This window comes from Prinia subflava, chromosome 1 (genome assembly GCF_021018805.1).
Source record: "Prinia subflava isolate CZ2003 ecotype Zambia chromosome 1, Cam_Psub_1.2, whole genome shotgun sequence".
In the NCBI taxonomy this organism is placed as follows: domain Eukaryota; kingdom Metazoa; phylum Chordata; class Aves; order Passeriformes; family Cisticolidae; genus Prinia; species Prinia subflava.
The window spans coordinates 123,673,003-123,694,709 of NC_086247.1; the positions used below are offsets into that span (position 1 = coordinate 123,673,003).

The window sequence follows — 21,707 nt, forward strand, 5'->3', positions numbered from 1 at the left end:
AAAAATTGTGTGGCATTTTGGTGTCACTTCCAGCAAGGAGTCTGTCATTCTTAGAGACACTTAGTGCCAGCTAACGCTACCACATAAGTTTGTAATATTTTGCTCCTGACCATGAGCAGTGCAGCTTCCCAGGTGTCACGCTCATAGCTCTCACCTCCCACTCTTACAGATGTCCTGGTGATCATTCATCACCTCTGTGATTTCCACTAGGAAGCAAAAGGTCCTCAACGTGCTCCTCAGCTGCTGTTTCATCTCACCATGACTAAAGAAGCGAAGGTGTGCACATCATCTCCAAGGAATAACTTCTAATGAATGGCCTGTCAGCCATGTCACTCGTTAAGGAACAAAGGAGAAAAGGTTTGCATGGCTGACGTCTTTTCCATAAATTCCAGATACAGGAAGTGTGTAAAAGTTTACGCCTTTAGAAAAATAGGTACAGTGAGCTTCCTTTATTTTTACTGCTATTGCAGCTGTATCAAAGACTTTTTTCTGCCAAAGGTATTTCCAGCTGTTTTGATCTAAATGCCTAACATGAAGAGTAGCCAGAACATCAGCTTTGCATATTTTTTTGCCTACCAGTGTGATTTACAAATAATTTGTGAAGGGCATGTGATCCTTAGGCTCCAGCAGGATGAATAGTTCAAAGGACCGTCACAAATCACTGTTTAAACAAAAGCCATGGAATTCCCTTAGTCTTGCATTGACTTCTGTGTTTGAATAATTCCAGTAGGAGAATTTATCAGTAATAATATTTATGGAAAAGGACTTCTAAAATTAGTTTTAAAGGCTATTAATTCTGACCCCAAAAGCCTCTTTCCAGGCTTTCTGCAAGAACAAGGAATATGGGCAATACACAAACCAGTTGTATGTAGAATACTCAACGTCTTTCAATACCTGCCAATAGTGAAGGAACATGAAAAGCCAATCAAAACCAATTTTTACAAAATATTCAGTAAAATTTAAATTATTAATTAGTTACTGAATGCCTAGCAGAGTTACTGATGCTGGTGGTCATCCCCTGATTTAAATGCAGCATCCCCTCAGTAAACATGAAATTCTGTTAAATTTGTAAAAAACCAATTAAATATATGAGGTCTGTATTGGAAAAGAAATAGTTTTGTATGCAAAATGAGATGCAGAAAAAAATCAGGCTAAGTCAAGCTGCAGCCTGAATGCAATAATATCTTGAAAAGAAATAGTTTTACTTGGTTTCTCTCTTAAACTAACTTTTATGACAGACTTCCAGAATCTCAAGGTCTCATAAAGCATACATTAGACACCGTAAATGATCTCAAAACCTTAGTGAAACAGTGATGTGTGGATCATTGGTAGGGGGAATGGAGGGAGGATAGCATGGATTAGATGTGGATTAGAACTTGTTTTTAGAAAAAACTCATAAATAAAACACTTAGGCCCAGACTCAAGTCTCAGATATGTGGTGTATATCACCAAATGCTTGTAAAAAATGTTACTGCACTTTCAGACCTAGCCCTAAGTACTCTATTAATTTAACTTGACATTTGTTTTAGTATTTAATGGGTGAGTGTGTGAAAATGCTTGTGCAACTGCCTTTTTATGTTTGATCTTGCAGTTTCCAGGACTTTGTAGACAAGGGGATACAACAATGTATGGTTGGTTGTAATCCATACAGTTACAGAAAATGCAACTTCTTTGTGCAGTATCCAAGCCTTATTTTTGAAAACTTTATTGAAAAGTTTCATCATTCACTGCTGAACACATTTTGATTAAAACATAACATTTCAGCTTTCTGCGTGGATGTAGATGCTCTTTGTGTTAGAGGCCAGTGTGGTACTACACTAGAACCTGGTATTTATTCTGATAAACAACACATGAACATTTACTCTTCAGAGAGCTCTTCTGTCCATCTGGAGGTTAAATTCTGTGAATAAACACATGATATGTTTTTAAAAAAGAATGAATTCCTCTTTAATAACAGAATTACTGTCAAATCCATACGTGTGTATCTGATTAAGTCTCGAAAGAGTGAATAGTAGTAGTAGATTGGATATGGTGCTATTCCACTATTTGCATATAACATACCTGTGCATGTCTATCTTTCTTTCTTTCTATCTATCTATATCTATATCATCTATATCTATCTCTATCTCTATCTCTATCTCTATCTCTATCTCTGTCTCTATCTCTATCTATATATCTATATATCTATATCTATATCTATATCTATATCTATATCTATATCTATATCTATATCTATATCTATATCTATATCTATATCTATATCTATATCTATATCTATATCTATATATCATCTATTTTCTATTTTCTATTCTGGAAAATAACTTTCTTTGCATAATGTTTGCCTTTGGAAACACAATAGTTTGTTAGAAAATGCAGAAAATTAAATAAGACCTTTAAAGATTTACCTTTACAGTAGTTCATTAACTGCAGAATAATTTTCTGTGTTCCATACACTGTATCTTTGTTTAAAAAATTAATCTGGTTGAGTAGCAAGGGGAAATGGTCCTTTGTTAGTAAGGGGAAAAAATTGTCTGAGGGACCAAATTGTGTGTTTGATGAGTTGTCAGATTACCATGCCTGAGCTTTCTATCCTTCCCTGCTGCAAGTAAAAGCAGTCTGGGACTATTCTAGAACCTTTTATTGTTCCTACAACAATACCAAGGAACTATGTCTCTCAGCTAAACAGTTTCACTTCTCACCAAAACATCAAGGTCTGTGGTAGATGACACAGGGCCACCTCAGAACCACGAAAGAACAAGAATGGGACAAAATATCTGCCCTGTAATGTGAAGAATTTTTTTTTTTTTGGTGGCTATGATGTTGATATGCTAAATGTGGCATTCCGTTCCTGACTAGGAGTCAATGATGCACTTCCCAGAAAAAGAGATGAAGTCTATGTACCTCAGTAAAGGAGGGCTGGCTGTTTCCTGCTGTGATCATCAATATTCACCTTATCACACTTGGGTTTTTTTTCTCTAAAAGGAATGTGCCTAAAATTTGAAACTTAGTTGTTTCAAGTCTCTGTCAATAAAGGAAATCAAGCACCTCCAGTCAGTTCTTCTGATCTTAGATAGAATAACCCCTGCTCTAGTGATGCAATGTGGCTTTCTAATGCCACATGAAGCTGGACAAGGGAATTTTCAGAGGACTGTTGTTCTGGAAGGCAACTTAATTAAATGTGCAGGTTTAATCTTAACTCACTGGGTTTTTTTAGACAAACTTCCAGTTCTGGCTCTGGTTCCATCCCCAGTGGCCCTTAATTGCCTTGGGGTGGTACCAGGGTAGCCTTATTGATCACATATTTTGTTGACCTCTGCAGAAGATATCACAGTCAATACCGTGTAACTGTGAGTCCTAAATAGTCTGCAAAATATGTCAGTTAAAGTATAATGTGCCTGTTGTTTTGATTAAATCTTGGTTTTTCTTTAGGGATGGTGTACTTGATAGGCTTAGGAGGTAAACAAGTCCTTCATTCCTAGGAGCCTTCTGCAGGCTTCAAAATGTTGTAACTGGCAGATTTCAGTAGGTTAATGAGGCAGGTAAATCATTTAAAGTATTAGGTGAATATATTGGCAGCATGGTATATTAGTGATTTCACAATGGAAGACTTAATATTGAGTAGATGAGCTTCTAGGAATTACAGATTGCTTTCTCAAAACTAGGGAACAGAAATACTTTTTGTTGAGAGGACTATATATCTTGTGGTACAGCCTGGAATTTAGGAGAAAGGCACGAGTTAATTCTAACATCTGTGTGGAGGTGATGGTTCATTTGAGTTCCCAAACTACAGGCAGTCTAATTTCTTTACAGACACATTTGTGTGCAGGTATAAGGAGAGATACTTAAGCAGCCTGGAATCTCAACTTGCTACAAGAAGGCAATGCAATGCCACTGCCAGTATTCTTGATTTTTACACTCTTGTGCCATGGAATCAGTTTGGTACCCCTAGCTCTTATAGAAATAAGAGGAATGAAGAGTCATAATGCGTAAAGGCTGAAAATTCTTCCTGAGCACAGACTGAGAAGATCAAGGGAAGAATGAGAAGCAGCAAAAACCAATTTGTTTCCTGGATGACTTACTAAACTTGTGTACTAGTAAAATCTTGCCTTTCTTATTGCTTTTCTTCCTGTGTGGTCAGGACAAAAATTAGCACTGTCAGCTGCCACAGCAAGGAATGGCAGGAAGGAAGCTAACATTCAGAAAATGCAAATGTTTTTTAAGTTTTATAAATATGTTGAGAGATTTTATAGCTAAAATCTTCTTTCCTTGGTAATTACAGGCCAAGTTGTTTTCTGATATGAAAGATCCAAGTTACACTTCAGTTTTCAAAACAAGACCAGCTTATCCCAGCAGAAGATATCATCTCTGTTTCAGAGATGCTATAATAGAAAAGTTAGAGGAAATGCAATGGACATTCCATAACATGTACAAGCCATACTTAGCCATTCAGATAGCTTGATATTTAGCCCAAGAGCCACTCTGTTCAGCTCACTAAATATTAATTCTTCTGAACTATGATTTTTTGCAGGGCAGCTCCTCCTCTTGCAATTTAAAGTTCTGACTTTACACATTACAGGTTTGGAGCAGTGTCTTTGGTGGGGAGGATGGGGGAGAGCAGGGGGGATTGGATAACTGCCCAATTTCATATGATAAAAGTGAAATTCTCTTCTGCCTGCAGGACAATCCCCAGGGAACAACGTATGAAACCCAAACTTAAATAAAATCATATCCTGTTTGCAAACATCATATTCCCTTTGCTTCTCAGTAATCTGGACCCATAAACCCCAGCACAGCTTGAGAGCCCATTCCTCATCTAAACAAATGCCATAAGCCCCTTTATACTTTTACAACCATGTCAGAAAATAATATTGACTGCCAATAGTGATGTGATGGGAGTTGCCTCCTCTGAGCCATAAAAGAGGCAGTCTGTTATCAATTTCTCTAAATGCATCAAGGGAATTATGGGTCGGTTCAGTTCCAAGTTATAAATGACAATTCAAAAGCCGCAGAAGTGTTTGAAGCTGGGAACCGATGATGACATTATCATAAAAGCCTGCTCTTCTTTGCTTTTGTGGGGTTTTTTGCCTATCAGCTAGACAAAAAAATATGGCTGAGAAATGACTTCAAGATTTCTTCACACAGCAGCAGGTCAAACAGGCAAGAAAACAATCCCTATTTTTAGTGACAGACTGAGACAAGGAGATGAAACTTACTCCCATTAAAAGTAGATTTCTGCTTCTCTTATTGTCATTTTCACAGCACAACAGGAGAGGAATTGCAATAGATGGATACATTGGTCAAATGATCAGTTATAGCTCTAGTGGCTGTTTACAGATGAAAAATTGTGGAACGGTCTGACAATCCACAGAACCAAAATGTAATTTGTGATTATTCTCCCCATTTGGCCACTTCACCTGCAATCTACCCACCTCTCCTGGAAAACTTTTCACATTCCAAACCTCTGACCAGCTGCAAGAAACCCTCTCATTTTATTAAAACTGCTGGCCATAGAGCTGCTAGTCTCTCTCCAACACAAAGAATTTCATCCCCCTGGTATTAGAATTCTTTAACAACAGTTGGTTCTGGAACAAGCTTAAGCTTGAAAAAAGAAAAAAACCATAAAAAGCATTATTGCAGGAGAGAGCTCCCATACTTAGTGGATTTTATACTCCTGACCCTGGCTAGTCCTCCGATAAAATATTAACCATCATTGAAAGAAAATCTGTTATGGGCAAATTTAGGATGCCAGTTTAGACAATTTTTTTTTTTCCTTTATGAGATCTGTTCAATTTAACTGTACAGATGAAACAGAATTTTGCTCTTAGATAAGAGAGTTAATTACTACTTACATAGTTCCTTATAAAACTAAAAAATTTATTTGATTTCTTCTTGAATCGTAAAATACTAAGCCAATGACAGACATAATCAGTCCCTAGCACTACTTAAAAGAAAATTCATATGGATGAGACTTGTTCACAAAATGAGTAAACAGTAGTTTTACCTAACTTTTTTTAGTTGCTACAAAACATTTAGTGATGGTAGAGGATCAGAAAATACTAGTTATGGACACAGACTGCCTCTTGTTTGCTTTTCAAAATTCTTTCAAAATTTCTTTCACTGTAACTGTAAGTAATGTCCAAAGAAGAGGAGCCCAGATACTGACTGCAGTTTTAGAACAGAGATAAGAAAATCAGTAGTAGAGTAGAATTCAGGGTTACAGAGGTTATTTGGACTTTTGTTTGTGAACGATGGAAGCCCATCAAGTGATCATGTCTTCAGTGTTTAGGAAGTCCTAGCTTCCATTACTTGATCCAAGAGCAGTTTTCATTCTGTTCAGTGATTCTTTCACATCAAATTTATAAGCTGTTTGTGGAACAAGGCCTCGGAACTAGGACTTGGCAATATTTATAATTATATATAGGAGATAGATCATAGCCTTAGGTAGATGAGCTTTATCCTATTTATGGATAAAACCTTACTTGTCCAGTGCTCTTTCCAATAGTGGCACCACTTCAGTGCATGGTGTGGGAGACCCCAGCCAGAAATAATATTTGATCTCTTGTGTGGTAACCACACCCACTAAGAAATGGGGTCTCTGATATTAAATCCAGCCTGGGTGTGGATAGAACTGAGCCTAGGTTTCCCATCCCCTGCATGAGTAGTCTAACCACTAATCTATGAAATAATATAGCTGCATAAAAGCAGCAAGGTCCCCGTATGGTTAGAAGACAATAGGATCAAAGAGCTCTGAAAACCCTCATTCAAAAGGCACTCATAAAGTCTCCTGAAAGAATGGAATTTTCTATCTTAACCCTGTCTTATATTCTGTAGCAAACAAGTAATGATACAAGCAAGGAGGAAAAACTATACAATAAACATAAAAAATAAAATTATTCCAACACTCCCTAACATCTTTGCATGAACTATACTTCCTGTTTTACATTGGTTACTGCTTCATACCTTCCATTTAAGTTGAAAGCTACTAAATAGCAATATTTCTTGTTCCTTTCTACCATCATTTCTGCAAGTAAGCCTAAGAATTGCTTTCCACATAGTTTGAAGCAGCTCCCTTTCCTGGAGCTCATCTTAACCAATCGACAGCTAAATATCGCTGAAAGAAAGCTCCTAATCTGATTATTTACCTTGAAAAAGGTCGTAACCCATTCCTTTAAAAAAGCCCTACAGCAAGCCTGACAGTAATAATATATAGAAAGGCAGACCAAATAGAAAATAAATAAATAAAATATCAATCGCTACAACATGTGCTTTAATCCAATTTCCATCAATTTAAATAAGAAATAAATGAAACAGACTGGAAAGAAACAAGTGTAGATGAATTCAAATGCTTAAAAAATGAAGTTGTATTGAGCAATTCTGACTTGTGTTAGCTTTAGAATGGAACATATTGTCATTAATAGAAGGATTTCAAAGCACATCTCATGATGATTTTTTAATATCCTAGTAATCTATTTCATAGAAAAATCTTCCCCTTTAATTTTGAAAGAGCACTATAGTCCATTCTACTATCCAAGGCCCTCAAATAGGTTTTTTTTCAATAACTTTTACATAACCTCCGTTTTAATTAGAAGCCTGAACATCGTTTCTCAACTTTATTAATTTTTGTTCAATTTTCTTTGCATCAGCGGTGTGAAAAATTACCTTTTTTACTCACCAGTGTGTGCATATATGTGTGCATGTGTGCACACAGTAGTTTACAGAGGTGCACGTGCACACACATATCTACGTGTCAATGTGTAATGTTAGCTGAACTGCATACAGAAATGATGCCCAAGTTTCCAAATTGGCAATTTGCTAGTCACCAACTTCCAAATTTTAGGCAGGATCTTCAGCAAGCTAAGCCCAAGGTGAAGGAGGCAGAATGATTATGACTTCCTGATTCTTTTTTTCTTAATTCATAGTTCAGAAATCCACAAAATTTACAAAATACTGAAGGTTTAAATCCATTTTTTCTTTTTTTTTGTGTGTGTGTGTGTGTTAAAACCTTACAAAATAAGTATTTCTTCTGTCGTATAAACATAGTAGTATGGTATGGAATTTATCCTTTGTGAAGAATAAAAGTGAATAAAAATGTATAAAGGTGCTCAGAAAGTTGACCTCCAGAGATTATGCCTTTATGTCTTCTCATACTTTTCAGAGAAGGTATTCAGATAATTCACTGAGAAACAGTAAAAGGGAAATAAAATACACATCAACCATCCAGCCCACTGATATCTAGAATATTATCATTTCACTTTGACATTGATGACATCAGTAAATAATGGATCCAGTTGGACCATAAGTGTGAAATACTTCTGTGTGAAAAACTCATTTATGTGAAAAATTATTTCTCCTTGGCACTATCTTCACTATAATTTAATAGGAGCATGATACCAGTATCAGTAGAAATTCTACATGGTTTTCAATAATTAAGCTTTACTCTTTTACCTAGTATTGCAAGATATTTCTTTCAGCAGATTTTTTATCTACTGTGTCCTAATACGAGCTTGTCTTTCAGGATGAATCTGTTTCAAAACAGGGCTGAAAATGCTCACATAATTCGTTACTTTAATACCCAAGTTATTGGCTAGCAGCTAGTGAGCTCTTTTCATGCTAAATGTTAGCTTTGGCAACCTTTTTGTCTTTCAGAGAAGTGTGGAGCCATATTTGCTTTTCAACAGTACATGAAAGAGCTTCTCCAAAGCTCATTGTGCTATAACAATTGCACCCATGTTACTTTCCTTGAGAAAACAGCTCATGTAAAAAACCCAAAGTGAGATAAGTAGAAATGGGCACATTTATACAAAATTTGTTCCTAACTGTTCCATTTGCCTCTTGTAATGCACTGTCTTCCATATCTTTGGAAACAACGTGTGATGATAGCTCATGTTTCATCTCTACATTTTTATCAGCTTCTGAAGGCTTTGAACTGATAGTGCTAAAGAATTTAACAGAGAACATATATGTTGTGTACTATCCCTTTTGTGAAAAAACAAACATCTACTTACCCCAAGTCCCCCACAAGGCAACAAGGAAAAGAGTTTTTGAGACACGTTTCCTATATATTAAAGAAAAAAAGAAGCAATAAGCATCATTTATCAAAAAGACATTTAAATACTGGAACAGCATTTTCTTACTCTTTACGGCAATTCAGATTTCAGTATTATCATCACTATGAAAATGTCAGATAAAAGTACAAAAATAATCGTAATATTTAGAAATTAGATCAGCCATAGGACATTTAAGGTACTGTTATTCAACAGTGAAAAATCTTAAGACTGGTAAGTGGTAGTTTCAAAGGAACATAGTGATCAAAATTCCACAGAAAATCACTCTGAACTAGGGTGACTAATCATCCTGATATCTGTAGCTGATAAGCAGCTTGACTAAGCTACTCAGCTTCTTTCTCCAGCTAGAGGAGTGAGGCAGGCACCTCCATCCAGCCTACATGAGTGATGGGATGAATTATGCTTCAGAAGTACCTGTTTCTTTTCACTGACAACAGAGGCAACCACATTAAGTTTACGTAAAACTGATAACTAATTTCTTGGCTTTTGTGCTTCAAAAGAATTTGTCCTTTGAAATTTGCAGTCTTATTCTTCCTATCTATGTAAAAATGCTGTTTTCTTCATTATATCAGTGATCGTATTAATATTTTGAAAACATAACTTGAAATACTATTTTTTCAGTATTATTCAGTAAATACATTGTGCTAAAGGGAATAAAAACTTAATAGACTTTAGAATTTAGTTTCTAGCTAATTTACTCTATACATTAGCTAATATGATAGGGTTTGACTTAATATTTAAACTCACATTAATTCATATTTTTTCTTTCTCTTTTGATTTTTTGTAGGTTTGTGGTTTGTTGGGTTTTTGTTTGTTTGTTTGTTTGTTTGTTTGTTTTTTCTTTTTGGTACTGCTAAACTCACTAACTCACTGTTTATCTTGATAGTGATAATGAAAACTGGTTAAGGATCTCAGGATTTGATGCAGTCCCTGTCCCAGCGTGTAATCTGATCCCAAGGCAGCTGTGGAAGAGAACATAAGCTTTTCCCCTGCCGTATCACAGAACTGGCTTTGTAACTTTGCCATCTGGAGGAAACATTAGATAGTGAATCACTTGGGTTACCTAGAGGAGTCACCCATTTGTTATGGCAGGGGCGAATGCTGCAGTTACTCATGTTTAGCAGGTGCCAATGAAATGCATAAAGACAATTATAAGCCATCATCTTTGAAGTACAAGGGACCAGACTCCAAGGGCTGGGATAAGGAAAGTGCTTTACACTTTGAGTAAAATCCAAGATGCATTTTTATCCAACAAGAGGCCTTTGATCAGTTTGCAGAGTGTACGAGAGAAGCCAAACAAAACCTCCTGTGGAGCTACCAGGGGAAATGCAGGTGCAGCAGCTATGCAGAGTATTCTCATACTGTGAGTCCTAATGGCCCCAGACATGCAGGGAAATGTTGGCTGCAGGAGACTGCCAGAGTAGAGGTGCAAGTTGGAGTTTCCAGATTTCTTGCTAAGCAGATCCAGGGACCAATTTTTCACTTTTTACAATGGGGAAGATGAAAAAGTCTCTACCAGATAAAAAAAAAAATTTGTGCTGCCGAAGTGCCAGGAGACATTAGTGGAAACATAAGATGTAATTTGAGATAAAAGAAGGCATTTTTAGATTATTGGATGACTAGACATTTTTTCCTAAATTCCATGGCTGAGTTGGGACATAAGAGACAACAGATGAATTCTCATTTATCTCCCTGCAGCCAGGCACATTGTGCATGGTAAACACTATTTAAAACAATAAACACAAAATAAAAACAGAAAAGCAGATGGTGAGGAAGGACACAAAAATCAATCAGAAGATAGATAAAACTGGGGCAAACAAGCATGTAAGCCTTTTCAGTGTATGAAGAAGCTGGCTGTAATACTTGTTTCTTGTTGCATGACAGTTTAAAAAATAATAGTTGACCAACTCTGAAGAACAAGAAAAACATTGAGATTTCATGAAAAGAACAGTGGGGAAATGCTGAAAGAGAAAGTGAGACTATTGCTTAACTAGCCTCACAAAAAAGGAAAGCTCACAACAGTCTGCCATAAATGAAAATCAATAGCAAAAAACTACTCTGAAAAGGAATTGGAGTGAGAATTTCTCATGATGTTGGAAGCTGATGTCCCACAAGATATTGGGATACTTCAAGTAAGGTAGAAGATAGTCTAAATAATCAAATATTTTTGACTTTGCACGAGGGCAGAGTTTGTAGTCACCAGCACTTTAGATTGAGTACCACTGCTTACTGATAGAAATAGAAATGTTCCAAGATTTCTGTTCTAGAATATCAATGCACAAAAGCGGTAGAAGCTGGTTTGTGAAATTAGGTGCTGAGACACCCATCACTGACTGAGGTCAGGCCCCTGCAGAAGTCAAGGAAGCTGCTTAGGAGATTGATGACTGGGTACTGAGAGTCTGATAAACTGAGAAAAAGGATGAGTAAAAACTCACTTTCAAAGGAAAAAGAAAACCAAACCCTAATTAAAAATGTGTTCAGTTTCTAACCTGATTATTCTCAGTATCATCCCTCAAGAGCAAAGCCATTTCAGCTAAGTGTTTATTGCTTCATTAATTTGAAATTGGAATTGCTTGGAAGCTTTCTGATGCATCTGTTAGTTGCACTCTATGTACTGACTCACTGTCATGGATGTGTTGACAGTGTATTTCTCATTTTACAAACTTTTAATAACAGGAAACTTGACTTAGAGTGACAGTTTCTTAATGACAGTTGGAATGAGAAAAAGAAAACAAATTTGTTAGAAATGTTTTCTGTTCTGGCCTTGAATTTATATGGAGAGATTCGTGAGGCTGTATTCTGGTATTTGAAACCATAATGTGATGTGACACAGTCTGTGTATTAGTTTCCTTTGTGTCAAGACAATGGTAATGCAATATAAAATGTTGCTTAACACGCACTGGAATACATCAGTCCAAAGCTTAACTACACAATAGTGTAGAAGTTGAAGTGTTCATTGAAAATAGCTGCATTTGTAGACCCTGATACAGGGAATATAAGGCAAAGAGTTCAAGGAAGTTAGTACTTGTAACCCATTAGGAATAGATGAATATGTGCATAAGTCTCATTGATTTCAGTAGTTTCCAGTAATGTTGTTTAGCAATCTTCCAGAACAGGTTGTTTGTTTTTTTTTTTTTTCTTGAACAGGGAAACTTAACTAAGGATTTAGTGACAAGCAGTACCTTACTAGCCCTAGTCATACTTAAATTTCATTCCTTCAGGTGTTTCTTTTCTGTTTGAAATGTACGGAAGTACAGAAGCTGCTTGTGAGCAGGGAAAGAAAAAGAAAAAAAAGAAAAAAAAAAGAGCTTCAGATAAAGCAGATGCACTCTTCAGAGGAGGAACAGGAAACACAAAAGTTTTCTGGAGCATAAGTGCTGAACAAATGGTGTCTCTGTCTTTTTGGATGGGTAGAGGAGAAAAGAAAGGAAGGTTAGGCCCTACTTTTCATTAGGATGCAAAGCCATCATCTGATGGAACTATTTCTGTAGAAAAAATAATACACTTTCATTGAAATAGAAATATTTTCTAAGACAACGTTGTTATTAATTAAATTTTTTATAAGAATAATTTTCTTTAGATCTTTTTTCCATGGTATATGGATATTGAATTTCTTTAATATACAAAGATGTTAATTTTAATGTCAGGATTGGTTAGGTTCAACCTCACTGAAGTGGGGACAAAATGTAAGAGACAATTAAGTTCCTTTATCCAAGAGTCTGGAAGCCCAAATAATTGAGCTTTCAGCCAGAAAACAGGCACATGCAAAAGCATGTGGGAAGGGTGTTTTATTGACTTTTGTCTTGGTAAGTGGCCATGTGAGATGCAACAAGAAAATATCCTAGAAACAGAGAGAGAAAAGGGCAGTGAGCCAAGGATATACTCAGAATATATTCTAAGAGTGTGATCTTGATGTAAACTTAGAGAGTAAGTGTTTTGGACTCAGTGTCTGATAAAAAAGGCAAAGTATGTCCAGTAAGGAACGTGGGCCAAGTAAGGTGGGCCAAGAAATGGTATTCTGAGATTGTATAAACAAAGCTTTCTGCATTCTGTGTACATCAGCAGAAACACAGTTAGGTCCATTCCCTCTTAACTTTGTATCTGCAACTGCACAGTGCATCCCAGAGGCTGCTCAACCACTGAGATCCAAAACTGGAACAGTATTTTATATCAATGTGTGTTATATTAAATGATGTAAAAAATAAAATTAATTGAATCCAAAAAAAATTAAATTAAATTCTTGACTGTATCAAAAAGGAACAATTTAACAATGTGGATGAAATCAAATAAAAATGTTTCTAATTTAATTTTGCAGGAATTTAGAACTTTTTCTTGGAAACACCTTTTTTTTAAAAAAAGGATTTCCTACTTAGAAATTCAAGCTCCTAAGAATCTATTATACTGTAAATATTTTTCAGTTTTGATGTTGCCTTGGCTAAGAAAATGTATAAAACTACATAACATTATGATCTTAGGACTTCCTGAAGCAACATTCTGCCTTACAGAAGAAACAGCAGAAGTTTCCAAAGCAAAATTATTGCTATGCATTACTAGAATTGTGGCAGCAATCTCTTTTGATGGCTAATGTTATTTTTGTTTGAGTTGGATTTGATTACATTTAGGAAAAGCTCCATATCTTAGAAGAAGAGTTATAAAAATAACTGAGAATTAGAGTGCTGCATCCAGTGTGCTGGGACATAAAGGACAGTATTTCACTCACAGATTATTTCCAAAATGCACTGCTCTTTTGTGTGCTTCTGACAAGTAGACTTGCTTCATGCTAAACTAATGGCAGAGCTCATTTTAAACCTACTTTCGTGTTACTAAAGACATACACTGAGCATTTGCTGTGCATGAAGATATTTTACATGAAAAACCTGTCAATTTTCTCCTATTCTGTACAACCATAGGTGCATTTAATATGTTAATGTATTTTCCCTCATATTGTTCAGAAAGATATCATATCCTACATAATGAGAGGGCATTAAAATAAAGTTCACTTATCAGCAATACTTAGGCATAGTATCTGCAGAGTGGCTGAAATAGTCGAAATAAAGCAAATGAGAACAGCAAACAAACAATTCTGACAAGCAAGTGTATCTTAAATTCCTGATTTCAAATCAAAGAATACAAGGAGGTAGAAAACCAACCGTGTTCAAAATTGCCACTGACCACCAATGGACAACAAGGTACAGTAAAAGTTTAACACTGATGATTTTTGAAACAAATGAGGAGAAACTCGTATTGCTGCTTTCCAGCCGGTGTATTTTGCTAATCTGTATTTGGCTTCCATTGTAACATTCTCCTTGCACATAGCAATGCGTTTGGAAAAAGTGAATTTTTGTCATAGTGCTTGCCAAGTGTTTTAAACTGACACCAGCTATGACTAATGACAGTGCTGGAATGTGCTGTTCTCAGTAGAATAGAGGCCTGTACAGACCTAGGAGTTTCCTGGGGTCCAGCTTCTGTCTGTTCAGTGGGCTGGTGCCATACAGCAGTGAATGATGTTCAGAGTGAACCAGCTGTATTTCCTCCAGACTGGCTTTTCGACCTCGAATTCGCTGAAAGAAAACAGCAGAGGCCTACAATATTCCACTGACAATATTTAGGTAGAAAAAAAAAAGTAAAGGTCCGAAATAACATTTAGTATGATTAATAATGGGTTGAAATTGCGTCATGCAGGAATGTGACACTGATTTGTTTATTAAAGTAATGCTATATGAAAAACAAATGCGTGTGTGCTTTATCACAAAATGCTTCACTTAAGCCTTAGGAGAGTTATATTAATACAGGGTTTCACATGAAAGAAAAAGAAAAGATTCTGCCTGTTTTCTACATAATATATTATGAGACACAACCCAAAAGATGAAATATTTCTTAAGTAAGAAATCTAGCTAAAAAAATCCTGATTTAGAGAGCAAAAACTTATTCACACCTGTAAGCTGCAGATGTTTTTGGAATGAGGATTAATGTTTTTTGCATCATTACTAGCACCTGTGATTTATGCTGCTAGGAGGAACATGATCACAGTGTGGAGAGACAGGGAAGAAAAGAAAATTAAACTTTAAATGCTTTAGTAGCACATTTGTGTATGTTTTTAAATTTTTAATGTGTGATCAATATCAATATACACATGCGTGATCTCATACATGATGACTCGCTTTCTTACATTTTTGTAAGTGAGGTTTGTCTCTTTAACTGCGTCTCCAGCCTGTACTTGCCCCAAAACAAGATGTAAAAAATCTAGAACATCTTTCTAAAAATCAGTTTAGGAAGGAAGGAAGATAGGAAAGGAAAGACAAAACTAGCACTTTCTTATTTGGCATATATGTTCCTTGTGTGTATTTGAAGTTACAGCATATCATAAAAATATTTCTCTGTTTGTGCTAGTGCTGCACAGCCTTTGCAGATATAGCAACATGAATCAGATTTTGTTCAGGACTGGGCATAATAAACAGCACTGTCAACAAAGTTCTGGACCCAGGATCATCTTTCCAGTTGATATTAGATAAAGTGAAGAGAAAACATCTTGATTTTAAGGTCTTGGACTCTCTTTGCAGCCCTGGTCCTTATGAACACTGAGGGCCAACTCTCTCACAGCTGAGACTGGATCTGTCTGACTCAAAGTCTACAGATACATAGGTATAGCAGTTATCTAAATAGACGACCCTATTTTCAATTAGACTGATTTACCTGTTACAGAAATGCATTTAGTTCTAGTTTTCTTGGAGGTTAAATTCTTACTGTATACAACACCTTGTCAGACACGTTGGAAAGCACCAACCTCTGCACGCGGAGAGGAAAGCAATATTATGAATATTAAAGAGAATGTGCACGACAGAAAAGAGGAGCTGCCTGGGGGATAGGGGATCAGAAGAACCATGCACAATTCATATTGAGTTAGGCAGTGGGAATTTTTTCTGACTAATCAGGAAAAATATCCTAAGAGTTAGAGCGAGATGACTGTGGAACAAGCTCCCCCTCAGGGAAATGGTGGAAGCCCTATTTCTTGCAGTGTTTAAAACTTGACTAGACACAGCAGTGGAAAGAACATTTTAGGGAATGATCCAAGAACTAAATGACTTAATAAACCCTTTTTCTTCTCTAATTTCTTCAAGCCTCTCCCAGTCTCACATGAGAATTTGCAGGAGTTCACTCACATCCTTTTAACACACAGTTGCACAATCAAAATCAGCACATTATGTTACTTCATGGAGTCAGTAAACTCTGTAATGGTTCTTCTGGGTCAGATAAAATATTTTTCTTCACAAGTGAGGTGACTGGTAACATTTATTCCTTCATCCATTCTCATTAAGGTCCATGTTTCTAACAAGCTGCTTTAAAATGTATGTACCCAATTCTCCGTGGAAAAACTGGGAAGGGAGTCTGGCTTTTAAGGCAGATAAAATATAATGTATAAGAGAAATTAAGAGAAATTTTATGAAGGTCACACCGAAGAACCTTGAGCAAAATACTCACTCTCTGGTCACACATTTTCTACAAGGTATACAAAAATTCTCAGACATGTTTAAGACCGTTTATTAAACGGCTTTTTTTTAAAGTGTTGTTAAGCAGAATGGCATATCCCTTTAATTATAAAAAACCACACAGCTAGCCATTATTTTTATAATGGAGTGCTCTGTGATATCTGGCCTGGAAGTAGTCTCCCAAAATATTTTGCCAACAACATGCCTCCCACCCAGTATCACCAAATTGTCTAGGGTAGGAACAGGTTGTGCAGAAACTACTTTGGTGCAGAAATCAAGTAGCACTGAGGAGAACACCCCACTCCAGGCAGCTCCCCACAGTGAGGTCCTTGGAGTGCAGCCATCAGCTGAGCTGGCAGAGCCCAGAGCTGCTCTTTCTCTATGGCTTCTCCAGCTCTAACATCAGCAAGGGGTAATACATCTTACACTGTGGATGCCAGGAGGAAAGGGAAGGGTAAACGCTGCACTTGTCTGTGCTGTTTCTGCATTCCCATCTCCTCATTTCATGTTCCTTTCATCCCATCCGTGCAGTATTGCTGCATATCAATCCCAACTATCTAAGGCTCTGCACGGAGGAAAAAAAGCATTAAAAATTGCCTGTAATAATTTCTAAGAATAGTCCTCACACAATGGTGTCAGGGTTTAGCAGATCTACACAAGCACATGTGCCAAATCTGTTGCCACAGTCCCTCATGTAGCTTCAGTTATGCAAAGTGATCACTTTTGGCTCTCACTAGCATGAGTTATCAGAAAACAGAACATATGCTTTTGTCTAACTTCACACCTACACTTTTAGCCACTTTTTTTTTATTTGGAAGTGTCTGTCTTAATTTTCATTGACCATGGTAGTATCAAAACCATGAAATAATAGCAGAAAATTGGCATAAAGCCAAAAAAAAAGAGGAGAAATAGCATAGAAGAATAAATTAACAGTATTTGTTTCATTCTGGAGAATTTGAACAATACATCCACCCATCTACTACATCCTTAGCAGAAGGCAAGTTGTGGTGGTGTGGTGGTTAGGTTTTTCCCATTTACTATATGTTTTTCCCTTTGAACCCCCCAGAGAGAGCTAGACTGTGAGAGAAGGAAAGGCAAGTGATTCGAAGGACTGTGACAAGAAAAAGGACAGACGAGGGAGAAGATTTGAAGAGAGACTTAAGAAAGAAGGAGAGGGTGCTAGAAGAAGGATATAAGAAAGAGAGTTTGAGGCAGAGAAAGGATGAAAGACATAGGAGTGGTTTACTAAGTGGTGTGGTTTTAGAAGTGTAATAGTTGGGAAATTTTAAAATGATGGGTTCTATATTGTATGTTCTTTGTACTCCCTCCCCTAATTGTTATGCATAAGTTGATACATCCTCCCTACAAGTCCCTATTTTTAGCTCCTCTTAGTTACATGTAACTTTACCCCCTTTTCCCGCCGTTGTGTTACCCCTCCCCTCATTCCTAATTGGCCCGAAGGTTGCAACTCCTCCCCTTGTCTCCTTAGTGATATTTTCTGATTTGATACCACAAAGAGGGAACTCCCATTTCTCCTCCCCTTCCCCAGGGTTTTATAAGCTGTTGCACTCCTTTGTTCGGGGCTCAGCTCAGCTCTGCTCAGTCTAGCCCTCAGTTGCCGTTGGTGAAGTAAAGTTTCTGTTTGACTGTTGACTGACTGAGCCCTCCTTTCTTACACTCCGCTCCGTCGCTTGGGACATCTAGCTGATGTTCAGGCTTCTCCCAGGCAAAAGAACCTGCGGAGTTGACCTCTCCGATCGCTGCGAGGGGCAACTCTTCTAACACTTGCTCCGGTGCCTGGGCTGGCACGGGGTGAGGCCGAGGGGCTTCATAATCAGCACCGCGACAGCAAGTCATCCTTTTCTAAATGTGTATGACAATTTGTGTGTTGGGTTTGTCCTCTGACATATGTAGTACCCTCATCAACAGAAACATTTATAAATCTCAGGAGGGCAAAATACTTGCACCTGAGTGTTTCAAAAAATCAGCCTAGAACTAGAAATCCATTGTCCCCACAATGGGAAAATGTTTTCACCTTTCACAGAATTTAAGGTCAAAGTCTGTTCTTTGGGTCTTCTGTTCAAAAAAGACCATTAAATTTTCACACAGACAACCTCTATTAACCTGAAGATTTTGGTTAGACTGTCAGCAAACTCATGCACAGACAGCGATTCAAAAGGATAAAGGTGACACTGCCTGTTTCTTTCTGCTAAACTAACATTAATTATGACACAGGTTAAGGGTATTTCTCACTGGGGTCTCTCAGTGCAATGTGTCCATTGCCTGTACTGCAGCTTTCTGTATGAAATTCCCTTAGGCTTTCGAGTCTGTAAACAATGTCTTCAGATTTTTTCCTGCCTTCCTGAGATTTCTCATAGTTGTTAAATTTTCTCTTGTTTTCAAAACTACTCAGATAACATGTCTTGTGCCAGTCAGTTTACCCACATCGCTTGCTCTCTCTCCACCATGTGGGAATTTCAAGCACACCTCTGACACACATGCATCCACAGAGAGATGTACTTACTTTCCTCACATGTTTTGGTCATCTAGTGCCTAACACTCTTAAGATTTAGAGTGATTTAGAGAGATATAGATTGTTAAACACTTTAAATATTTTTGCTCTTTAAAAAAGACTAACTTTTCCTGCATTATTTTATCTTTAATGGTAAATTGACAGTTCAAAGGGTGGAATTTTTAAAATATTTCAATTTATGTGATTTGGCAGGCTCAACTTTAAATTCTTTTCTTCTCTCCCCTTCAGTCCATGAGATGTGGACAGCAGGAGGTGTAAGATGCCTCCCTAATCCAGAAAACTACCAAAATTCAGACAAATTCTAGGCTGAAAAGTGTTGCTGGACCACAGTCCCTACAGGAAGTAAAAGTGAGGGCACAAAGAAGGACCATGGCTACATTTTCTTTTCTCTTCTGAGAGTCTGCTTATCACTCTAGCCTAATGTCAGTCATGTGTGCATAAACTACAGCCCCAAAGGAGTTATTTGAATACTTCTTTTCCCTAGAACAAGTGGAAAGTAGATACCCCTACCAAAATATAATTCAGCCCCTTTATTGTCCCAAAAGTAGGGCAACTAGGCATTGCTCTTTACCCAAGGAAAAACTGTAAAAAAAAAAGAAGATAATGGAGGTTTTTAATCACCTTCTTTGCATCTTTTAGCTGCGCCGTCTGCATTTGATAACTATCTGTTCTACATCTGGCAGCCTTTAACAAACACCAAACAGGCATTTCAGCAAACATAAATAAAACTTTGAAACTACTGAAAAAATATTGTGTATTAATTTTGTTTTTTCCAAGACATATATACCAGGACTATAAAAAAAGTTCACTATGGATGTGTGTGAGGATGTGGATGTGTGTGAATTACTCCTTTCTCCTGCCCTGAACTCATTTAAATCTGGCTCTCCATGACTGGCAGTGCGTTAAGTGTATTTTTTCCCTTGTCGTGAGGAATCCAATGGAGGAATTAATCTATCTGTTTGGAAGTAGGATATGATTTAAAAAATAATCTGAACACTAAAATTAATTTTTTGATTTAGCAAAAGTCCTCCAAACTGTTGTTTGAATAAATCTAGAGCACAAATATCTATAGCTAGAAAGACAATATACAGTCTGGAAAAGCAAGTCCTCCTGGTTGTGTCTGCAGCAGTAAACTAAGTAGTGCCAGGAAACATTCCCAGGCAGAGTAACACAATCATCTGTACTATTCAATTGCTAAAGTGGTCCTTCATACTGTTTTGGCCGAGCAGCAACTAGCACTCTCCCAAACAATTCCCAGACATGGTTTGGTCACTGGCACGGGCCAGGAAGCATTCCTGGTAGTATGAACATGGGTCTTTCCATGCCAGTTGGCTGCAGGGGTAGAGAACAGTCTCAGACATATTTTATTTTGTAGCAAATACACAGCTTCAATTCAATTCAATTCAAACCTTGCTATGATTCTGCCAATTTGTATTGTAAAAATCAATGGGGTCAGCATGAGTAAAATATGCTGGTGTATATATAAAGGCAATACATTAAGCTTAGATTAGTTTATCTGGATTAATCTATGAAAATGTACATGACTTTCATCATCCTATGCGCAGCTAGAGATACCGATTGTCTGTACACCCAGCCAGTCATCTCTTTATTGCCAAAGACCTGAGCTGTATGAGAGGAATTAATCCACACTAAAGGATTTAAGAAGCACATAAAGCCCCCTGCTATAGATAACAAGGGTCACAGAGCTACAAGTTGTTCATTTTCATAAGGGTTTCTTGTTAGATTATGAAAATAGGGAGGGCGCCCTAAACCCAAGGATACATACAGTGCAATGTACAAAATACCTGAGCTACCTCTGACTGAATTAGTTTTGATCCTAAAACTCATTATCAGACAAAGAGTGGGACTGCAGCCCTCCTGTGGGACTACTGTTTTAGTTAGAGGCAAAAAGTTCACCAGTAATTGCAGTGGCTGCTGCAGGTTGCTGTTGCTAACCTGCCCTTTAAACTTGGTGTAATGGGGTAATGCACATGGCAAAACCTGACCAGTGATCTCCCCACTCCTTCTGACAAAAACTGTGGGAAATTGTGTTGAGAAATTATATTAAGGAACAGTAGTGTCCATGAGGGGGCATTCAGAATTTGGCAGAAGTGACAGTGCAGCTGCCCATGATCCTTCCACTATGCGCTCTTGGTGTGATATATTCCAGAAAGCAGGTCAATGGTGGCTTTTTGTATCTTGGATAATGCTATAACTACTCCTTTAGTGACATAAGTTATCTATTCAGCTGAATGATAACTTTCTAAAGAAACAGAGCATCAATTAAGTGTATCACTGTAGCCTTTCTTATTTTGGAAAGTGAGCAGTTTTAAGCACTTGTTTGATGTCAGGCACATACAAGATAATTTAGTGAAACAAAGGACAGATTGCATCACCAAATAAAATTCTGTCTCTAGCTACATAACAGGATCTAGATAAACACCAGATCTATGCATCAGCTTCACACTGGGACTCCTTAGTTTTATCGTCAGGGTTTACATTTTGACAGTTCATTTCACATTCTAGCCTCATTTCAAAGCACACAGTTGGGGTCAAAATTAGCTGAATGCAGTTCAACATGAAGTTATTTTTTTCCTCTCTCCCTTCCTCACTCGATTATGC

The 21,707-nt window shown here is 37.2% G+C and overlaps 1 protein-coding gene across 1 annotated transcript in view; it reads right to left on the minus strand.

Annotated features, from left to right (window-relative positions):
• HDAC9 (histone deacetylase 9) overlaps nt 1-21,707 on the minus strand; it is a 278,167-nt gene that overhangs the window by 119,800 nt on the left and 136,660 nt on the right. Inside the window, exons 15-16 of the mRNA XM_063411127.1 lie at nt 14,506-14,626; nt 9,006-9,055 (exon numbers count right to left, since the gene is read on the minus strand). Of these exons, the coding sequence (XP_063267197.1) occupies nt 9,006-9,055; nt 14,506-14,626 (171 nt within the window). The remainder of the gene's footprint in view (nt 1-9,005; nt 9,056-14,505; nt 14,627-21,707) is intronic.